Source organism: Terrapene carolina, unplaced genomic scaffold (genome assembly GCF_002925995.2).
Source record: "Terrapene carolina triunguis isolate 2854851 unplaced genomic scaffold, T_m_triunguis-2.0 Scaffold147, whole genome shotgun sequence".
Lineage (NCBI taxonomy): Eukaryota > Metazoa > Chordata > Testudines > Emydidae > Terrapene > Terrapene triunguis.
In genome coordinates this window covers 6,047,501-6,069,579 of record NW_020664498.1, presented here as the reverse complement: position 1 = coordinate 6,069,579, position 22,079 = coordinate 6,047,501, and the positions used below count along the sequence as shown (strand labels likewise).

Sequence of the window (22,079 nt, the reverse complement as noted above, 5' to 3'; positions counted from 1 at the left end):
GCCCCTCCTTCTTTGGAGTTTGGGTGAGGGTGGTGTGGGACTTGGTGGCGGGTGAGGGCGGTTACAGATAGACTGCAGCGGGGCTCTGTCCTCCTGCCTCCGGTCTTGCAGAACATCCACAAGGCGCCGGAGCGTGTCCGTTTGCTCCCTCATTAGTCCAAGCAGCTTTTCAGTAGCCTGTTGGTCCTCCTGACGCCACCTCTCCTCCCGTTCCATGACTGCTCGGTGCATTTGTGACAAGTTCTCCCTCCACTGTGTCTGCTGGGCTGCCTGGGCTCGGGAGCAGTCCATTAGTTCTGAGAACATGTCTTCACGCGTCTTCTTCTTCCTCCGCCTAATCTGCGCTAGCCTCTGGGAGTGTGCTGAGAGGCTGGGTTGGGAGACAGTCGCAGATGTGTCTGTGTGAATTGTGAAAAGGGAGTGAATTCCTGAGACAGATAAATGAAATTGTATACAAAGAACCTAGTCTTTCTCTGTGAACAAGACCATGCACTGCACCTCTCACATGCGCACTCAGGACAAGGTCGAATTTTCGGCCGTCGCCTTCAGTGCCTGTGGACTTGCGGAGGTCTTGGACTGTTCAGAGAACTGTGGCTGGAGACCTGAACTTCTGGAGCGGGCAATAATGGTAAGCCGCAGACTTGTGGCTGCTTAAAACTCCAGCAGTAGCACTGGCCTCCTTTCACATTGAAAGCAATGCCAGTCTCTGCTGCCAGCAATCAGGACAGCATCAACTCTGCCCCTGTCCCACCCCCTCGCGGCTGTCCCAGGGAAAGATCCCTGTATGCTGCCCCTCTCCCTCCACCGCGTGGCTGTAAAGCAGTCCCAATACTAACATTCCCCTCCCTAATTCAAAGCAGGGCGTCATGAGCGACATCACCCTCCTGAGGATCCCGGACACCCAGAGAGAACGCATGCTGCGGGAAAGCATGCAGAAACCGGGGCCGTATGCCGCCATGCTATGTCGGGCCATGATCCCGGAGTACTTGATTGTGGCGTGGAGGGGGCATGTCTGCTACCACGGAGGGCCCACTAAGATCGCCCTACCCCGGAACCTGATCAACAGGCTTGAGCTCTACCTCCACGAGACCTACGAGGAGTTCTCCTACGAGGATTTCTCGTCGATCCCCGGCCACATTGACCGGATTTTCGCGTAGGTGCACTGGGACTTTGGAGTGGAGCGTCTTGGGCCTGGGAATCATGTAGTAACGGACATTGTGAAAATTTTTTAAAACACTTGGGACTAAATTGAGAAGAGCCCAAGACAGAGAAATCATGAAAACCCATTTGTTACCTTTGTAAATATTCCTGTTTTGTACCTGATTATTTTTTTACTAGTTTACAGAACTTTTATAAATGTACATTGTTAATAGTATAAATATTACCGTTCTGTTTTAAATAAATGTTTACATGTTTACAGCACTTACTGCTTGATCCTTCCCCTGATTCTGTGTCCGGGGTAAGGGATGGGGACGGTTGGTACGGGATCTCGGTAAGGGTGATGAAGAGCTCCTGGCTGTCGGGGAAATCAGCGGTGCCAGCGCTGTCGACTGCCTCGTCCTCCTCATCTCCTTCTTCATCTTCCCCGTCCGCTGTCATGTCCGACGAGGAACCGGCCGCGGACATGATCCCATCCTCGGAGTCCACGGTCAGGGGTGGGGTAGTGGTGGCGGCCGCTCCCAGGATGGAATGCAGTGCCTCGTAGAAACGGGATGTGTGGGGCTGGGATCCGGAGCGTCCGTTAGCCTCTTTGGTTTTTTGGTAGCCTTGTCTCAGCTCCTTGATTTTCACGCGGCACTGCGTTGCATCCCGGCTGTAGCCTCTCTCTGCCATGGCTTTGGAGATCTTCTCGTAGATCTTAGCATTCCTTCTTTTGGAGCGCAGCTCTGAAAGCACGGACTCATCGCCCCACACTGCGATGAGATCCAAGACTTCCCGATCAGTCCATGCTGGGGCCCTCTTTCTATTACATTGCACGGCCATCTCTGCTGGAGAGCTCTGCATAGTTGCCACTGCTGCTGAGCTCCCCTCGATGTCCAAAGAGGAACTGAGATTCAAACTGCCCAGACAGGAAAATGAAAATGAATTCAAATTTTCCCGGGGGTGTGGCTGGTCAGAGCATCCGAGCTCGGACTGCTGTCCAGAGCGTCAACAGAGTGGTGCACTGTGGGATAGCTCCCGGAGCTATTACCGTCGATTTCCATCCACACCTAGCCTAATTCGATATGGCCATGTCGAATTTAGCGCTAATCCTCTCGTTGGGGAGGATTACAGAAATCGATTTAAAGAGAGCTTTATGTCGAACTAAATGGCTTCCTGGTGTGGACGGGTGCAGGGTTAATTCGATATAACGGCGCTAAAGTCGACATAAAAGCCTAGTGTAGACCAGGCCTAAAAGGGTGTCATAAGGAGGAGGGAGAAAACTTGTTCACCTTAGCCTCTGAGGATAGAACAAGAAGCAATGGGCTTAAACTGCAGCAAGGGAGGTCTAGGTTGAACATTAGGAAAAAGTTCCTAACTGTCAGGGTGGTTAAACACTGGAATAAATTGCCTAGGGAGGTTGTGGAATCTCCATCTCTGGAGCTATTTAAGAGTAGGTTAGATAAATGTCTATCAGGGATGGTCTAGACAGTATTTGGTCCTGCCATGCGGGCAGGGGACTGGACTCGATGACCTCTCGAGGTCCCTTCCAGTCCTAGAATCTATGAATCTATGAATCTATGAATGTGACATGGGGACTTTAAAGGGTGAAAATGGAGGTCAAGAATAAAAGGATGGGAGAAAGCCTTACAGAATCTGTTTGGGCTTTCCTTAATTCTAGACTTGACTGGCTGAGAGTGGTTTTGCTCCTGTGGTTGGATGGGAAAGGGAGAACCCAACCTGTGACGTCTGAGATGCGTTTAAAAAAAGGTTAAACTACTTGGTAAGAGTAGAAAATGTTTACCAAATATTGTGGGGTTGGTTCTGATTAATTATTGAATTTATTTCTTCCCATTTCAAGCCCTGTTGAACTCTAGTTTTCAAATGTATTTTCTTTCCTATCTGCAGTAAGTATTGTCAACCTGTTAACCGTGGTGTTGCTTTGTGCAGATGCATGTATGCAGATCAAGGACAAGAGTTTCCAAAATGAAGCTGGGATTTTCAAAGGACCTAAGGGAGTTATTCACCTAACTCCCACTGGCGCCTCGCTCTTTTAGGCTCCTTTGAAAAACCCCAGCCAAGGAGATTAAAATTAGGCTTTTCAGTCCACATAGAGGCAGTTAAACAGGTGGACCTGATTTTCAAAAGTGCTGAACTCCTATTGCTTTCAGGTTTTGTAGGCAGTGGTTATGGTAGTTGGTAGCCATTGGTAGCTAGATAAGTGTCCTGATTTTTCAAAAGTGCTGACTGGTCAACATTCTGGAAAATGGGGCCACTTATTTAGATGCCTAAGTTCAGACTTCAGAGTTCAATTTAAGGCACCCAGTTTTTAAAATCTTGATTCGTCTTTCCCTAATGAGTAGGGAACAACAGTTGCCATCTGAATTTTCTAATCAATTTAAAATTTCTCATTTGATTTTGCTTTGGACAGTTACATCTATGAATCAAGTTAACATTTATGTTCTTAAGCAGTTTGCTTTCTTAAAAGGAACACATTGTCCAGAGGTAAGTTGATGGGCCTGTAAATGTAGCCGATATGAAAGCAGAAACTCTCTCCAACATGTAGAGTTGCTTCTACTTTTTGAAACGGGATTAGAGGTACCAGCAGCTCCCTCTGAAAGAGTGTTGTGAGTGTGATCCTTTTTGTTTGAAGTCACTAATAAAAAAAACAACCTTGATAGTTATACCATTTGCTTGAAGCCACCAGGTGGAAGCTTTAAATAAAATAAGTAAGGCCCCAGTTCAGCAAGTTACTTAAGCATGGGCCTGAGTTTAAATTTAACTTCAGTGGGATTACTAATATGCTTAGAATTAGGCATATGTTAAGTGCTTTATCAAATTAGGGACGATATGATATACTCAAAATCTAACTCTCTTCTTCACTCTCTCTCCATTCTTTTGTTCTGTAGGCTTTCTCTCTCAGCTCGTCTATGACCGACCGCTGACAGAGTGCATCCGAGCTGGACATTATGCAGCCAACGTGATCATAAAGCGTTCTGGTTGTACTTTCCCAGAAAAGCCTGACTTCCACTGATACCAATGAATCGGAGGGATCAAGAGAAACTCTTATGTTTATGGGATTGCTGCCTAAATATTTCCTACTTCCCCTTCCTCACCCTCCCAATTACCTGCATCAAGGCTTCTGTACTTCTGTTCACTTTACGCTATACAAAACATATATTGCTATGGTATTTTCCTATTCATACCACCATAATGTTTCAGTAGTCTTAATTTAGGGATTACAGTGCTATGTGAAGCTTATTCTCTCATCAATGTGGAAAAGTTGTATTATTTACACAGGTTATAAGAGAAGTCTCATGTAGATGCCACAGCTGATTAACTCTGTTAAAACACTTCTACAGAAACCTCTAGATTGTGTTTCACCATGGCCAAATCCTGCTCATCTTATTCATGTGTAAAATCAGCAGGCCTGACATTCATCTCACAATGGTGTAAATCAATAATAACTCTTCCTAAATCAATTGTGATTGTCTAGTGTTAAAAGTAGTGTAAGTTTGAAGAGAATCAGGCCCAACATGCAAGATCTGGCCCGGAGGGCTCAGTCCTGCTCCCACTTAAGTTAATAGATGTTTTTCCAGGAATTCAAAGGCCTCATCCAAAGACCATTTTTAAGTCCATTATTAAGAGTCTTTCCATTGATGTCTGTGGGTTTGGATCAGGCAGTATTTTCGAGCAGGATCTGACCCTTAATTTGTAAATTCCTGTGCATCTATCAGACTGGCCACTCTCCGTGCTTTCGAGGCAGAGACATGATCTCATGATAGGATCTAGCTGTACATTTTATATCTGTCTCCTCAGTGTAAGCTTTTTAAAGGCTGTTTTAAATTAATATACAAACACATCGTGAAAATGAGGTACAGAAATATTTATGCAGGCTGTCTTGTCAGGATATGCCAAATGGAATCTCTTAAACGCACACTTTTAAACTTGTAATTTACTTTGGATAATTAAACAATATGCCGGATTTTATTTGTATTACAGTATTCAAAAGAGACTGTCTGACACTTGCCTTCATTACTTTGCTATGTAATTTGATACTGATGAATAAAAAATTGTCATATAGTAATTCCCTGGCCTTTTGTTGCCAAGAGCACAGTGAGAGTAATGCAGTGTGCGTCCAACCTTCCTGCACAGGCCTTATTAAACCAGGGGCCAGGAAGCAGGTGCTCAACCCACATTATATGATGGAGCTTGAGATTTTATTTGCAACTTTAAGTGTCCAGTCTGACACTGGGTTCAGTCTCAGGAATGTGCTCAGCATTAAGGAAGGAAGTGGTTGTGCATTTTCTCATCTGTGTAGTGTTCTCACCACAGAAGAGATGAGAAGTTAGCAGCTAAGATTCAATGAACCACCAAAGGGCGTCACAAACAGATGCAGTCTTGCATTCTCCTGAGCCCAGAGACCTACTCTCTGCTAGCACATGCTGGGGTGCTACACACCCCAAAGAGAGTGAGGAGGAGGCAAGACCATGATCCTGTGCATGGGCCAAAGGAGCTGGCTGGCTGCAGAGGAGAGCAGGCTCCACCATCAAAACAAATGGTACAGAGGGCACTTCTGTCTACACACCAGGGAGCTCCAGGAGGCACAGTACTTCCCAAAGCACCCTGTTCAATCATGTGACTCCACCGTCCCCAGTGAGCCAGTGCCAAATGAGCACAATCTATCCTTTAGGATTTAGTGAGGCTTAAGAAATGGACAGGGTAGAGTGCAGGCTCTCTTCATATCTGTTAATACAGCTATGTGCATTTATAATAGACACCTTCTGACTTCACAGCTTCTAATCTTCCACTGTTAACTCAGAAGATTTCACACTTAGGGCTTGTCTACACGTGGCGCTATTCCTAAATAACTCCATGAGGGGGGACTCTCATTCTGGAACAAGAGTACCTTGGTGCTATGTAGCTTAACACAGATATCAATTTGTAACCAGGAATTTGGGTGGCAGTTGGGAAAATGGTTAAATCTGACATTGCTATTACTCAGCACTCAGTGACATGTTCCATTCCCTTTTGTAACACCTTCATTCCCTATTATCACTGTTCCACCCAGAGAGTTATGATTCATTTAAAACAACAGAATTTACAATGGCTATGCTCCCCATTTCATATTAATTACATTCAGTTTCAATTCTGTTTCCATGGTGAAAGAGGTCTGGTCTATTAAGCTCCACAGGATATAGAATATATTTTACATTTCATATATATAGCATGAGTTTCTTCATTTTAGTACAAAGAACAGAGGAGTTGGGGTCTTAGGTTCTATTCCCAGTTCTGGCACTGAGATACTGAGAGAGCGTGGGCTGTTGACATTTCAGCAGTTTGTGTCAATCCAGCTAACGAGACTAGCTTGAAACCAATGGGACCAAAGCCAACCACATGATCAGAAGCATCAGACTCTGACCCAGTATGTTTAGCCATTCCTTAGTTCCTCAATATCTGGAAATCGTAGGACGATGCATGAATACTTAGAAATGGTTTGCCAAGCGATGCTAAGTTACTTCCAAAGGTACTGTCAGCTGATTTCCTTCAGAATTCCTTTCAGCGTCTGTTTCTTTTTTTGCTTACCTCTGCTGGAAGATTTTTGTCCATATAATGGTTCTGGTGCCATCCCTGGCCTGTCTCCATAAGTATTCTTTTTCTCCATTTTGTCCTCTACTGACCACCTCCATGTAAGAATGGGCTTCCTGAAAAACATGCCATCAAAGACTTGTGAAGCTCTGACACGTGCAATTGTCTGAAATCCCAGCTCTGCCAGATGAGCTCAGGTGAGTCTGACTCTGAACTTGAACCATCCTTCAAAGACAGAGTCCTCAGATCAGGACAGTGTCAGGAGGGTACCCCTTTGAAATGCACCACTTATTAACCATTGGCTCCAGTGCTTACCCAACTAAACTCCCATTGAGTGCAGTAAGGTTTTACCAGAGCAGGGAATAATTTTACCCAACATTGCACACTTTGGGCTTCAACTTATACCATTGAAGTTAATGGAAGTTATGCCATAGAGCTCAGTGACCCATTATTCAGAGAGGCAGCATAATCCATGTACTCCACTGGTTTGGGAGTAGGACTGCGAATCAGGCTACCTGGGTCCTGTTTCCATCTCAGCCATTGATTCACTGTGTGACCTTGGACAAGTCATTTCACCGCTCTATACCCCAGTGTCCCCAATGGATAAAGTAGTACACCCTTGAGTACGATAGTATTGGCACTAGCATTCATTGTATCTTTTCCCTGACTTGCCTTTTATAGTTGTAATTGCTTTGTCTTGTAGCAGTGATGTGCCCCATATATTTTTAAAGAGAGGATAGTGTTCATTGTTACACCTTGTTTTTGGGGACGGTGGGAAGAATAAAGCTTCATCTTCAAATATCCTAGCTGGAAATTACAATAAAAATACAAACTATTGAAAGGTGACAAGTTTGGGAACAATGCTTAATTTAGAGTGTCTGAGCCACAGTTTTAGCAGAGAAATGTTAATTAAAAGTGTGCTGACATGTTGGGGATTTAAAGGAAATCATCCTGCAAAGGATTTATAGCAATCAGGGCTCATGAGCATTAGGATTATGGATTCTTGTGCTGTTCCTTTTCAGTGATCATGTGATTGGCCTGTTGTTAAATATAGCTCCCATGTAGTGAATTGAGACAGGCATTGGAAAGGTAGGAATACTTCCCTTTAACCAGACGGATTTCAGAGGTGTTAGAGATTATACAATTCATTAGTCTTTACAAAAGATCAAAGGGAAAGAGTATCTTAATTTGGGCACTGACTGCTACAGTCTGAGCGTTTTACATAGATTAAATGGAAAATGAACATGTGCAGTGCTAACTGCATGTATTAAGGCATGAGCCTATTGTTTTATATCTCTCTAACTCACTGTGCACTTCCTGGAGATAATTCTCACACTTAAGACCTTTTGAGATAGTTATTTCTATTGTGACCAGTTCAGCAGCCAAATGACTCAGAGGTTAGTGCCTAAGGATCTTCCTCTTCATCCAGGGCCGACCAGAGGATTCAGGGGGCCTGGGGTCTTCGGTGGCGGGGGGCGCTCGCCGCCGAATTGCCGCCGAAGACCCGGCACTTCGGCGGCGGGTCCCGGGGCGGAAGGACCCCCCCCCGCCGCCGAATTGCTGCCGAAGACCCGGAGCGGAAGAAGCTCCGCGAGAGTTTTCCGGGGCCCCCGGAGCAAGTGAAGGACCCCGCTCCAGGGGCCCTGAAAAACTCTCGTGGGGGCCCCTGCGGGGCCCGGGGCCTGAGGCAAATTCCATACTTGCCCCCCCTCCCCGGGGCGGCCCTGTCTTCATCTAATCCCTTGCAAGGGCTTCTCTGAGCACTATTGTTAATCTAAAAGGAATGCTAACTGACTTCTATGACAAACATTATTCATTTTATGCTTTAAATATTTCCTGCAGAGGCCAACAGAAATTCTGCATTTTAAATGCAGACCTTTGGGTGCCCCTTGTGTAGTACCATTTTTTAAAGATTAGAACAATAATGACAAAGTTAAAATGCTGAAAATCAATGTTTAAAACAAAGCTGCAACATCTAACCCTGAGGGCCACACAAAGTGGCCAACAGTCTGTAGCTAAAAACCACCGCACCAGTAGAGTTAATTCTGTGTTAATAGCATTGAATGTTCCACAGGCCCTGTTCTTATTAGATGCACAAGGTATCATTGCATGTCAGGGATTCGGAGATGGAGGAGGAATATTCTCTTATCAAGACATGTAATAACCAAGCTCATTACAAAATGAAAACCAAATAAAAATACTTTTAAAAAGCAGCAAGTCTTTTGTGTCCTATTTTTGCCAGGTCTCACCAGAGCTGGCAGAAAGGGAAAGCTCTTGTTTGTGTCAATGGCCTTGACAGGCCTTGCATGCCTAATGCCAGGATGGGAAGAGAGAGGGACAGATGGATCTGAATAGCAGTAAGGTGGGTTTCCTTTCAGTGTAATTAGAGCATGGGATTCCTGTGTGCTGAGATGAAGTATAGCCCTGCTGCACAGTCCAAATATTTAATGCTGTTCTAACTATCCCCTGGTTATTGGAGTGTGACAGTTAATAGTCATCAGCTGCAAAACCCGCTGAACAGTTTGGTTCCCTAAAAAGAAAATGAAAAGTTAAAAATGAAGCCAAGTCAGCCCAGACACCTACAAATCAGAAATGTGCTATAGCTTAGCAGGCAAATCATCTCCAAAGTTCAGCCTGCCATCTACCTGAGCTGCTGCTCAAAGCAGAGACAGAGGGCTGGGAATCGATCATGCCTGGCTTCCATTCCCAGCTTTGCGATGGACTGCTGTATGCACTTTGGCAAAATGCTTCACCGCTCTGTGCCTCGGTTTCCCTATCTGTAAAAGTGGGATATTACTACTTACCTCTTAGTGCTCTCTGTAAAGCACTTTAAGATCTTCTTATTAAAGGCTGTAAAGAAACACCTGCTATGATAGTTCTAAATATCCCACATGATTGATTCAGGATAAATGCATAGCTATATGGAAGTGTCACTAGATTAATTAAGTTTAAAAGATCAAATTGTGCACAGACTAAACACTGCAACCCATGGAGTTGCATGAGAAGTAAATCAGTGTAGAATTTTTCCCCAAAAGAAGTTCTGTATGGCTGCGGTGAAATAAAAACAACATCTGGTGGAATGCTTAAAAGGGACACAGTCAGCTTGAAAAAAGCACACTTCGCTATGCACAGTATTTTACCTACTGTTGTTACAAGTAACATGGAATTTTATGAAAAAGATTATTCAGAGAAATTTTATATATTGAATATATTACTTTGCGCATTTACTGCACTTTGTGGAGAGTGAATGTCATTGTTTTTCCTATATAGTCACTGAGTTTTCCTTTTGGTTTTTATGGGGTTTTCATAGAGCAACAATGGAGAGAGAAACATTAAAAACAAATACATAAATGCAACTGTAAACCCACAAACATTGGCAGAGGGAGTCAAGGGCAGGGGTAGCACCTATTCTGAAATCTGTTTTTAAAATCAATTGGATTGGAAACTGAGGGTGGCTCTTTTCAACACCCATCTTATTATTAACATACCCACCGGCGAGTGCACCAACCTCTCCCATCTATCCCTAAGCTGTCATTTAGGCAGCAGTTATAATGCTACTACATAACTTTTTATTTCCACTATAGTGATGTCACCTCCACAGCAGAGGTAGGCCCCTCTAACTGAATATACTTTACAGAGCAAGTCGTTTCTTACCAATCATAATGGCCCTCCCAGACATGAAGACTATTGGACTCTCTGCCTGTGGATCAGCAGAGTATAAATGGAATGATCAATACAAGTGCAATAGAGAATTGTGTGATATAACTCCAAAGGCACCATCTATCTATCTGTGGGATTATACCAGATGGAATTATTTATTTTAGAAATTGCATTGCTTGAAAATGTAATTTATAATCACCTTGCTGGGCCATGGAACCGTAGGGGTGCTTGCTGTGTAAAGCTCTAACTCGGGGAGGTAGTATAAAAACCTATGACTTGAGTACCCAAGGTGTGGCTTAGAGGACTCAAAAGCAGCCAGCTGCAGCGGCTATCCTGCAGGGTAAAGACAAAGCTGATCTTCTTTTGTTGGTGGAGAATGTAAGCGACCAACGATTCCATGTCATCTACCAAGGATGGTACAAACGCACACAAATAATATGGCTGCTGCTGTTTGTGTCTGATTGTGAAATGTACAGTAGAACCCCAGAGTTACAAACTGACCAGTCAACCACACACCTGATCTGGAACTGTAAGTACACAATCTGGCAGCAGCAGAGACCAAAAAACAAAAACAAAAAGCAAATACAGTAGAGTGCTGTGATAAACATAAACTACTAAAAAGTAAAGGGGAAGCAGCATTTTTCTTCTGCATAGTAAAGTTTCAAAACTGTATTAAGTCAATGTTCAGTTGTAAACTTTTGAAAGACCAACCATAACATTTTGTTCAGAGTTACAAGGTGTTCGTAACTTCTGAGGTTCTACTGTACATTTATTGGTGCAACCTTTGGATTCCATAAATGGTCAGAGATGTCCCCACACTTCACAATTTAGGTGGCCTGGCCTTAGGGAAGGGTGTGCCCTGGATACACATTGCCTTAAAAATGGGTTTATACTCTCTTTTTATTTAGTTATTTATTTATTTTTAAAAGACTGTACAGTGCCTCCTGAAGCCCAGTGTTTATTGCATCCCGGTGCTCTCCAGATCAATGCATGCTCCGTATGCAAGTAAGAAGATTTGTCTTAACTGCCAACTCTGTAAATTTAACTTAGTTTACACCAGCTGAGGATCAGCCTCTCAATTTCTATCAGCGCTCCACTGGCTGTACTCTTTTGAATGCAGGTGGTTTCCTTTCTTCTTTTGCACCATAACCCACAATCTTAAAGTGTGGCTCAAAATGGGATCCCCTAGAGCATACTTGGCTTTATCTGAAACAGTTCTCCCCTGAGAAGAGGCCTCTGGGGCCTGCTTTCGCTTAAAAAACAAAAAAAGGTCATGATGAGTTCGAGGAGTTGTGCTAACTAACAGTTTTACCCTACTGGAGCTATAGCTTTACCCACAGCCAGCTGACACAATGTTAAACACATCCCTAATTGCAAATCCACGTTTAATACCATTTTAGTTACCGCAATGCCTCACGTGTTTTAACATGATCTCATTTTCCCTGAGAAGCTCTGGTCTTTTCTGATACTCAAGATGGAGATGTTTTTCCAGTGTCCAAGTAACTACCAACTAATTTCCCTTGATACTGTCTGCCTCTCACTCTTTACTGGTCCATGTATAAGACTGGACTGTCAAGGGATGCTGAAATTAGACAACCCTGGCAAAAAGGCCAATGAGATTTTTAATGACCACAAGTTCACCATCACGCAATGCCCCTTAAAACTATAGTGATCCATTGGCTCAGTGCTGTCTGAGTGCAACCCAGCAAATTACTAGCCTCACTTCCTACAGTATTGTAATTGTCCCTTGGATGTCATGTACTGAGCCAGCCTAACTCTGTGGTGTCTAATGGGATCAGAGCACAAGGTGTATTTCCCTATATCCCTGCTTTACAGTGTGATGATGTTGTTTGGTACAAGCGGCAGAGAGGGTCACCTATTTCCCCCAAAATTCTGCTGATGAAAGGAAACAACAGACAACTATGCACAAATCTCAGGCCTCCCAACTCTGCTAGTAACCTGGCTGAACATTTTATTTCCTTTTTTACTTGTTTCCTCTCTATAAAACCATAGATACTAATATTCACTTTTAAAGGTGAGCCACACAAGAATTGGGCCTTCACACAGGATTCTTACTGGCTGCCGTTTCTGCTGACAGAAAAGACAGCAAGAGTCAAGATTTTGAATAAAGGACAAATACAGGTCTGTTGCATCTTACGCACATTTAACATGCGCGATTTCAGCTTTACGTGGTCGACAAAAAAAAAAGAGAAAAGTAACAATTTTAATACTGTACCTGTAGTGCGGGTGATTTCGCCCGCCTTTGAACTCAATGTAATTTTGACTATATGCGGTTTTTGCTTTACGCACTAACCGCGGAACGGAACCCCCGCATAAGATGAGACAGACCTGTATCACATATGCCAAGTGCTACAGAGGACAAATGTGGAATACAAAATATGTTTAATTGCTGAGTTAATTATCTCACTAAAGTCTAAATGTTGTTTTTTGGCACTTCCTTCCCCCCACCCGCACTCAGTTGTTTACTTTTATCAGAATATAAAAAAAAAAAATCAATGTCAAGAAAAACGTAATTATATTCCTACTAATCTCAAGTGTTTTCTCATTTGCGTACTGCAGTCTGATGTGTTTTATCACTTTCCTTCAGATTATAGCACGGGAAATTGCTAGCTAAATCTAGGACTTAAGAGCAAAAGAAAGAAAGAAAGAAAACCAAATTAAAAAAAACCCCATGCTTCTCACTAAACAAGTATTATTCCTAATGACAAAACTTCTGAAATTTCCTTTTAGATAATACATGAATAGCCAGGAATAAATTGGGTCAACAGGAACTTCATTAAAATCCAAGAGAGAAAACAAGATCTTTCATGTGAATAATTTGGAATGATTGGGTAAAGATGAGGCATTATTATAGGATTGCTTTCTCTTCCACAAGCCAGAAATATCCAGGCTCTTCCTTGCTGAAGTGTGAACGCATTTTGTAAACAGTTCTAGTTAGCCCTGAGTGTTAGATGATTGTGCTACTTAATGAACTGCTGCTCATTCTGAGTTAAATTCATCCCTTCCTTTCACAAAGGCCTGGTAATTGGGCTTGGTCTGAGGCACTTTGAGCAGCGGAAACGTCTCCTCACTCGAACTCACACAGGTTACAGTGCTGCACTGTTAGCCACCTGCAGTCACTGCTTCAGCCTATGGGTACGGCTACACTGCAATTGAATAGTGGAGCACCCACAGGGGGACACAGCTCAAATAACCTCAGTTACTGCACAAGGTGAGTAACCCTCTCTTGCAGCTTGCCGAGGCATACCTGCGCTAGCTTTCATCTAACGAGCATGGCTAAAAATAGCCACAGAGGCATTGGCTTCATTAGAAGCACAAGTATGCACCCAGGGTTCTGAGCGGCTTGTACAGCTCATGCTGAAGCCCGTGCTGCCATAGTTTCACTGCTATCATTAGCCATGCTAGCTAGAGCATGGCTCTGAATACCTGAGCTGCAGTCACACCTCCAGTTGCAGTGTACACATATCCTATGGGCTGGAATGGCAACCGCTGCTTCTCCATTACCTCTGCACAGCATTTTGGGCCACTGGATCCATAGAAGCACAGATTCTATAGCAATTGCCCTGCTCCATGGTCTTTATGCCTCCTTACCTTTAGTTGAGACCTCTACAGAACACAAGGTGTGGGTGCATCAGCCTCCCCTCCCAGAGAGGCCATTCTGTCTATATGCTGTCCCACTAAGCACAAGTGACATGGAAGGCTTTGCATGGGATCTCCCCATCTCAGTGAATTCCATCCATAATACACTGACCTGCATGCACTTTCTCTAGCATATTGGTGCATTGTCCCACTTTCCCTTTGCATTGCTAAGGCCTGGACTACACTACAAACTTAGGTTGACGGAAGCCACCTTAAGTCGACCTAATAATGAATGCATCTGCACTACCAGGTCCCTTCCACCGACCTAACTCGTCTGTAATGTCAGCTTAATTACTCCACCTCCACGAGCAGCGTGGTGCTTAATTGGATGTTGATGGGTTGACAGAGAGGAAGCGTAGATGCACTGTTGTGTGGGTCGACTGAATTGGCCTCCAGGAGATGTCCCACAATGCTTTTCTTTGACCACTCTGGAGAACATTTTCATCTCCGCTGCACAGCAGCCAGGGACATAGGAAACAGCCTCTCCCCTGTTAAAGCCCCAGGAATTTTTGAATTCCCATTTCCTGTTTGATCAGCGCAGAGAGCTTGCCAACCCAGCTGATCATGGTGACTCAACGTCCCAAATGCACTCCAGCCTGGAGTATACAGGAAGTGGTGGATCTTATTCGTCTGTGGAGAGAAGAGTCTGTGCAGGCACAGCTTCGATCCAGCCAAAGAAACGTAGCCTCTATGCAAAGATTGCCCAGGGCATGGTGGAGAAGGACTGCAGCAGTGCCACGTGAAAATCAAAGAACTTCGGCAAGCATACCACACGAGAAAGGAGGCAAACAGTCATTCTGGTTCTGCACCACAGACATGCCCCGTCTACAATGAGCTGCATGCAATTCTTGGCAGCAACCCCACCACTACCCCCAAACGCAGCGTGGATACCTTCCAGGAGTCTGAGTCACAGGCCACCTTAGGCAACCACGAGGAGGACATTCTGGGTGAGGAAGAGGAGAAAGGGAGGAGAGCAATGGATCCATTCTCCTCAAGAGCCAGGAGCTATTTTTAACCCTGGAGCCCAGCCAGTTGCAGGACAGCATGGTGGCCGAGTGTGATGCCAGGGCAGGCACCTCTGGTAAGTGTGCAATTCCAATCAAACTGTAGGGGTTTCGTGCTCTTTTATTTTATGTTTAATCTGGAAAAAAAAAGTGAGGTGCAGTGGGTATTTACTTCCCAGTGGCTGCTCCAGCTACGCCGAGGGTTTCCCCCTGGAAAAGACTGTTTATGTGCAGCGGGATGGCCCAGGAATCCTCCCTGGAAATCTCGAGGAAACTATCATGGAGGTACTCTGCAATCCTTTGCACAAGGTTTCTGGGGAGGGCTGCCTTATTTCTTCCACCATGGTAGGTACTTTCCTGTGCCACTCCAGTATCAACTCTGCTGGCATCATTACGGTACACAGCATAGCAGCTTAAGGACCAGGTCCTTACCCAGATGCTTGCAGCATCTGCTACTTTGCCACCTCTGTTACCCTCAGGAGACTGATATCACATAGGGTCACCTAGGGGGGACAGTGGAAGTTTTAATTACAAGTGCTCATACCACAAACAATATAGCATGTGATCCCGCACCCATAGTGATTTCCAGGTCCCTCAACCATGGTTTCCCTAACATGCCGGTGGTTTCTGTGACAGGAATCGGTGTTGACCTCAGAATCTGTAAGCCCAGGGTGACTGCTACTAGCGGTGTTAAGAGATGGGGGGGGGGAGTTCCTGTATTCTCTCATGGCTGCAAACACGCCCCCCGCCCCCCCCAAAGCCGTCTCAGATAGAGACCACAATTTGGGAGACTTAACGCTGGTCCCTGATCTCAAAGCAACATCCATGTTGCTGGGGGAGGGGGCACTGTCCACCTCTGCTCCTGACGCAAGTTCCCCACAAGTTGCAGCACAAGGCCCATCGCCCATGCCCCTGGGCCTCACTCACCATGGCTGGTACTGGAAACCAGTTAATTGAATAGCCTGGGATTCTAATTGTGGTCTGGCTTGCACTTCAGTGTAATAAGAGGAGTGACTTTAAATAGCAACCTTGTACCAGACCCAGGGAATGCACTGACAATGTTGCCTTCTGCTTTGCATGCCGTACAGTGGAAAGCTTGGCCTTCAGTGCATCCTCCACCCCAGCGGAGAGGCTACAGCAGATTAGAAGATGGAAAAAGAGAACATGTGATGACACGTTCAATGAGATAATGAACGCCTCCGTGACAGCTGACATGGAGCTCAGAGCCTGGAGGATTTCATTGTCTGAAAATATGGACATGGACATAGAGAGCATCCCAGGAGCATGAGCGGGCCACACAGGATGAGATGCTGCTGCGGATTATGAAGGGCCAATCAGACATGCTGAGGCATCTGGCTGAGCTTTAAGAAAAATAGCTTCAGGCTAGACTCCCTCTACAGCCCCTATACCAGGGATCTCAAACTCAAATGACCATGAGGGCCACATGAGGACTAGTACATTGGCCTGAGGGCTGCATGACTGACACCTCCCCCCCCCCGCCGCCCTCGGCCCTGCCCCACCTCTTCCCACCCCTTCCCTGCCCCCATTCCAACTCCTTCCCCGAAATCCCCACCCCAACTCTGCCCCCTCCCTGACCCCAGGGGGTGCAGGAGGGGTGTGGGGTGTGGTGGGGGCTCAGGGCAGGGAGTTGGGGTGTGGGGTGCAGGAGGGGTGAGGGGTACAGCAAGGGGTCAGGGTGCAGGGTGCAGCAGGGGGCTCAGGGCAGGGGGTTGGGGTGCAAGAGGGGTGCAGGGTGCAGCAGGGGGATCAGGGCAGGGGGCTGGGGTGCAAGAGGAATGAGGAGTGCTGCAGGGGGTTCAGGGCAGGGGGTCGGGGTGCAGGGTGTGGCAGGGGGCTCAGGGCAGGGGGTCAGGGTGCAGGAGGGGTGCAGGGTACGGCAGGAGGTCGGGGCACAGGAGGGGTGCGGCATGGGGCTCAGGGCAGTGGGTTGGGATGCAGGAGGGGTGACGGGTGAGGCAGGGGGTCGGGGTGCAGGAGGGGTGCAGGGTATGGCAGGGGGTCGGGGTGCAGGGTGCGGCAGGGGGCTCAGGGCAGGGGGTTCGGCTGCAGGAGGGGTTCAGGGGGCAGGATCTGGCCTGGCGCGTACCGGGGGCAGGGCAGGCTCCCTGCCTGCCCCCGCAAGAGGCTGGAACATGGGGAAGGGGGGGGCGGAGGGGCTGTGTGTTTCTGTTGCTTGAGGCACCGCCTCCAGCAGCTCCCATTGGCCGCAGTTCCCCGTTCCCAGCCAACGGGAGCTGCTGGGGGCACTGCCTAAAGTAACAGCCACACACAGCCCCTCCGCCCCCCCTTCCCCACATTTCAGCCTCTTCCCGGAGCTGTGCAGGGCAGGGCAGGCAGGCAGGGAGTCTGCCCTGCTCCCGGTGCTTGTCCGGCCGCTCTGGTAAACACTGGGGAAGAGCGGGGGGGCTGCGAGGGGCTCGAGGGCCGCAGAAAATCACCCCGCGGGCGGCGTGTTTGAGACCCCTGCCCTATACAATGGCCCGCAATCATTGACCTGTTCCTAATCCCCCTCCCCCAAACGTTCCAGGAGGAGGGAGGGAAGGTGCAGTAACCCTTTCACTCAACACCAGGGGAGGGTACTAAGAACAAAAGATGGCGATTTGAAGACCTTTGATGGACAAGACTTCTGTGCTTCCACAGACAGTCTGACTTGGTTTCTCCTCTCCCAGTTTTATCACACCATTTGCCCAAGGTTAAATTATTTTCCTGTTCTTTAGTTTCTTTATGTTTGTACAGTAAACATCAACTTTGCAAGAATTAAACACTCTTTATTCCAGGCATGGAGGTTTGGAGGGTGAAGGGGAGATACAGGGAAACTGATGCAATGGAGGGGATGATATGGGAAGGCACAACACAGATAAGTAGTGCACATTACTGCGGCTCATTGCTGAAAAGGGTTTTCAAAGCCTCCTGGAGATGCAGAGCTCCTTGTGGGCTCTTCTTATTGCCCTGGTATCTGGCTGCTCAAAATTAGCTGCCAGTCTATGCGCCGCCAAGCTCCACCCCTGTGGAAACTTCTCTCCCTTTGCCTTCCAGATATTATGGAGCGCACAGCAGGCAGCGATAACAATGGGGATATTGCTTGAGATCTAACCTAGTAAGCAAACTGTGCCAGCAACCCTTTAAATGTTCAAAGGCACATTCCACCCCCATTCTGCAATTGCTCAGCCTATTGTTGAACCGCTCTTTACTGCTGTCCAAGTGGCCAGTGTACAGCTACATGAGCCATGGGAGCAAGGGATAGGCTGGGTGTCCCAGGATCACTATTGGCATTTCAACATCATCAATGGTTATTTTGCAATCTGGAGAAAAAGTCCCTGATTGCAGCATTCTGAACAGACCTGTGTTCCTAAAGATGCGTGGGGTCATGCACCCTTCCTGACCATCCCACACTGATGTCAGTGAAACATCCCCTGTGATCCACCAGCGCTTGCGACACCATTGAAAAGTATCCCTTTTGGTTTATGTACTCTTTGGCAAGGTGATCTGGTGCCAAGAGGGCATGCATATCCCTATCTATCGCACCACCACAGTTAGGGAACCCCATCCCGGCAAAACCATCCACTATGTCCTGCACGTTGCCCAGAGTCACTACCTTTCTTAGCAGAAGTCAATTAATGGCCCTGCACACCTGGATCACAACAGCTCCCAAGGTGGATTTATCAACTCTGAATTGATCCCCCACAGACCAGTAGCAGTCTGTCAGTATAAGCTTCCACAGAGTGATTGCAATTTGCTCCTCCACTGTCAAAGCAGGTCTCATTCAGGGCTGGGGAAAACTCTGCACAAGGTTCCCGGAAAGAGGCCTTCTGCATTCAAAAGCTCTGCAGCCTCTGCTAGTCATCCCATAACTGCATAACGATGTGATCCCACCAGTGTTTGTTTTCCGGGACCAGAAACGGCGCTCAACCGTGTTCAGCTGCTGTGTGACTGCCAGCAGCAACCAGGAATTTTCATTCTATGGCTTTCAGCAGGGCTGCTTGACTGCATGGGCAGTGGATATAATAGGCCAGGGAAGGCTCTACCTCCCCTGGCGCTGCTGCTGGGTGCCCCCTTGCGGGTTTGTCGGGGGGAGTTTTTGCTTTATTATGCCCCAGGCAGGTTCTGGGGCAGATGAGGAGGCGGTATGTGCTATTCAGCTGCCTAGGTTCATCAGTAATCTCCCTGGACTCCTGATGAACCCAGGAAGCTAAATAGCAGATACGGCCTCCTCAGCCGCCCCAGAACCTGCATGGGGCATAGCAAAAGCTCAGGTTCTTCTCTGGGAAGAGATGTTGTCACACTGCAGTTTCCCCGGATGGCATGGGGCGGGGAGACGTAGCTGCAGCTGGCCCAGAGGCTCCTTCCGGCAGTGGGGGGAATGGGGCTCCTCCTGCTTGGGGGGGGCGTTCGGGCCGAGGGGGATGGTGCGCAGGGCTTCTCCGGGTGTGTGTGGGGGGGCTCGTTGCTCCATCCACAGGGGGGAGAGTAGGGGGTCTCGGGGCTCCGGCTGTGGGGGGAGCGTCAGGGCTCCAGCCCAGGAGGGCAGAGCTGGGGGCTAGCCTCCACCCGCCAGCCATGTTTGAAGGACATTGCTATGTCCTGTGTGGCAGCTCTTGTCTCAGCCCTGGAAATACTGCAGGATAAGGTGTGCGGTGTTTGTAATGTTCACAACAAGAGTGGACAGCGGAGCGGGGTTCATGCTTCTCGGGCTATGGAGTATGCGCGGCTAAGCCAGGCTTTTGAAAAAAGGAGCGAAAAAACATGAGTGGTTTGCTGTTGATTTCAGGGCAGGGTGGGAGGAAACTGCGTCATGGGAGGTCAAAGCCAGGTTCCCATTCCCCCTTGCAACAATGTTTTGGTCCCATGAGGCATTGCAAGCCCATCCAAAAATCACCAGCGGTGCACTGCTGTACCCATTGATGCAAGTGCTGCTAGTGAGGACGCACTCCACCAACACAATGAGTGTGGTGTGAACATGCATGAGTGACTTAATTAATGCGGAGGCTGGATGTCAACTTATATTAAGTCGACTTCACTTTGTAGTGTAGACATGCCCTAAGTGAGCTCTCAGAGCAAATTTCTCTCTCTGCAGCTGCCATTGTGACAGCTATGCAGCCGGGAAGCACAATGTAGCAGTGCCCTGTTAGCAAACCAGACAGCGGCATAGATATCATCTTCCTGGCCAATGAAGCAAATTCAAAGGAAATAGAAATGAGCTCTAGATTTTTAACAGCTGAAGCCTGGGGGAGCGGTTCAGATCCAGGATATTGGTTTGACCCAGTATAAAGATAGGGCCCATTTGCTAACTTTGGTCTGGATCTGGATCCAGCTACCTATGAAGTTCATGGTGGTTTAGATCCGGGGTTTTGATTTGGGCTTATTAACCTACTTTACCAGTCTCTCTCCCTATGGCTGTGCTATGGCACCATCACTGGAAGAGGGCCAGGGATTTGGTGTGTGGTCTCCTAAACTGAATTAATATAGCCTAGGATTTTAACATTTGCATTATTTTAAAGGAAAGAACACTTACATTGTTTATACTGTAATAACAGATGCCTCAACTCACATGAAAATCATTCAAAAATTCTGGCAGCCCTTGGGCAATAGTGTAGCCTGACTGCATCTGGTTTTAAATGTATGTGATGCCATAATACTGAATCACCGTGGACAAGCTCAGAATTAGGGAGGACATTTCCTTATTATTGCCACTGAGAACAATGAAGCCATCTCTAGTATGTCTTCATTAGGGAGCCATTTACCCAGTTAAAAACTAAGATTGACGGTATTAAAATGCCATTCCAAAGATAATTGTTTGGGGTTGGTTTGAAATCGTGGGAGGGCTGTTTTATTACTGTCATGTAAACACATTTGGGGAATTTCAGAGAATTGGTGATGGGAATTAGAATCTGATCAGAGCTAATTAAGATGTGATGGCTCTTTGGTGACCTATCTATGAAATGAGTTTGATAGGATTCAGTTTGGCTCTTAATAAGCAAGCACCCACAGTGCAAAAACCGCCACCACAATTAGCCCCTTCTCTGGTCATTTCAGCAGAACAGCCCACAACTGAAAGGGGAATGTATGATCAGATATCCTTTCATCCCTGGCACATGCAGGGTCAAAGCACATTGATGGAGTGCTGTGGGAAAATTTACGCTGGCTAAACAGAGGCCATCATCTTCCAACACTGTGAATTTAATTAGCAGCAAATTCACTTTTAAAAGGGGAGAAAGGGAACCTATACTGCAGTACATTGTAGTTAAAGGCCATATTGTGCCATCACGTTTTAAATAGAAGCCTGTGGTGAACTCAATACAGAGGTTTGCTGATAGATCAGTGACATGCTCCTGCCCTACCTTAACTCTGTTTAAATTTTAAAGATTTCTTTGCAGATGTTGTGTAGCCTCTTTAATCTCGTCCATCTACCCATTAGTAAATATTGTGTGTCATCTGAAAACACTTTGAATAGTCAACATACCTTAGACAGAATAATTCCAGCCAGCACTGAAAACTATCATAATACATTTGTTTGAATTGCAGGCCAGATTCTAGCTGGCGTCTGGGAACAGATGTGACTGGCCTCTGCTCTAAGCAGCAGCACTAATGTATTGCAAAAGCAGCACTGACATGCATCTTCATCCTGGCTGAAGCCACCATATCAACTCCCCTGCCTTGTGCATACTCTATTCCTGGTATTAGGAGTTATTGGTGAGAGGAAGGGCAGTGTGCAACTCGGGGGTGGGGGGGAGCAGGGGGCGCAATACCTGTACTTGCTAAAGGTCACCATATGTGGATATGTGGACAAAAGGTGAACCATCCCCTGTGACATTCCTTTTTGTGGTAAACCACAGAAGACCTGCAGAAGGGTCATTCCATATGTTCTGGCAGAAGGCAGAAAACAGGAGGTCCATTTTCACCCTGTACTTTCACTTTGGCTGCAGTTTTGCAGGCTTATACATGTGCACAGCACTTGCCAGAATTTGGCCACTCCACAGATTAACCCTGCATTAAATTAAACACCAA

At 46.6% G+C, this 22,079-nt stretch overlaps 1 protein-coding gene across 2 annotated transcripts in view; it reads left to right on the top strand.

The window, feature by feature from the left end:
* The window catches only part of LOC113406877 (adenosine kinase), a 579,784-nt gene extending 574,557 nt beyond the window's left edge, over positions 1–5,227 (top strand). The window contains exon 11 of one of the 2 annotated variants that reach the window (XM_026653709.1): positions 4,050–5,227. In XM_026653709.1, coding sequence (XP_026509494.1) covers positions 4,050–4,174 — 125 coding nt within the window. In that variant the 3' untranslated portion in view covers positions 4,175–5,227. The remainder of the gene's footprint in view (positions 1–4,049) is intronic. The other variant, XM_026653710.1, reaches the window with a different exon arrangement.
* Positions 5,228–22,079: the final 16,852 nt, after the last annotated feature.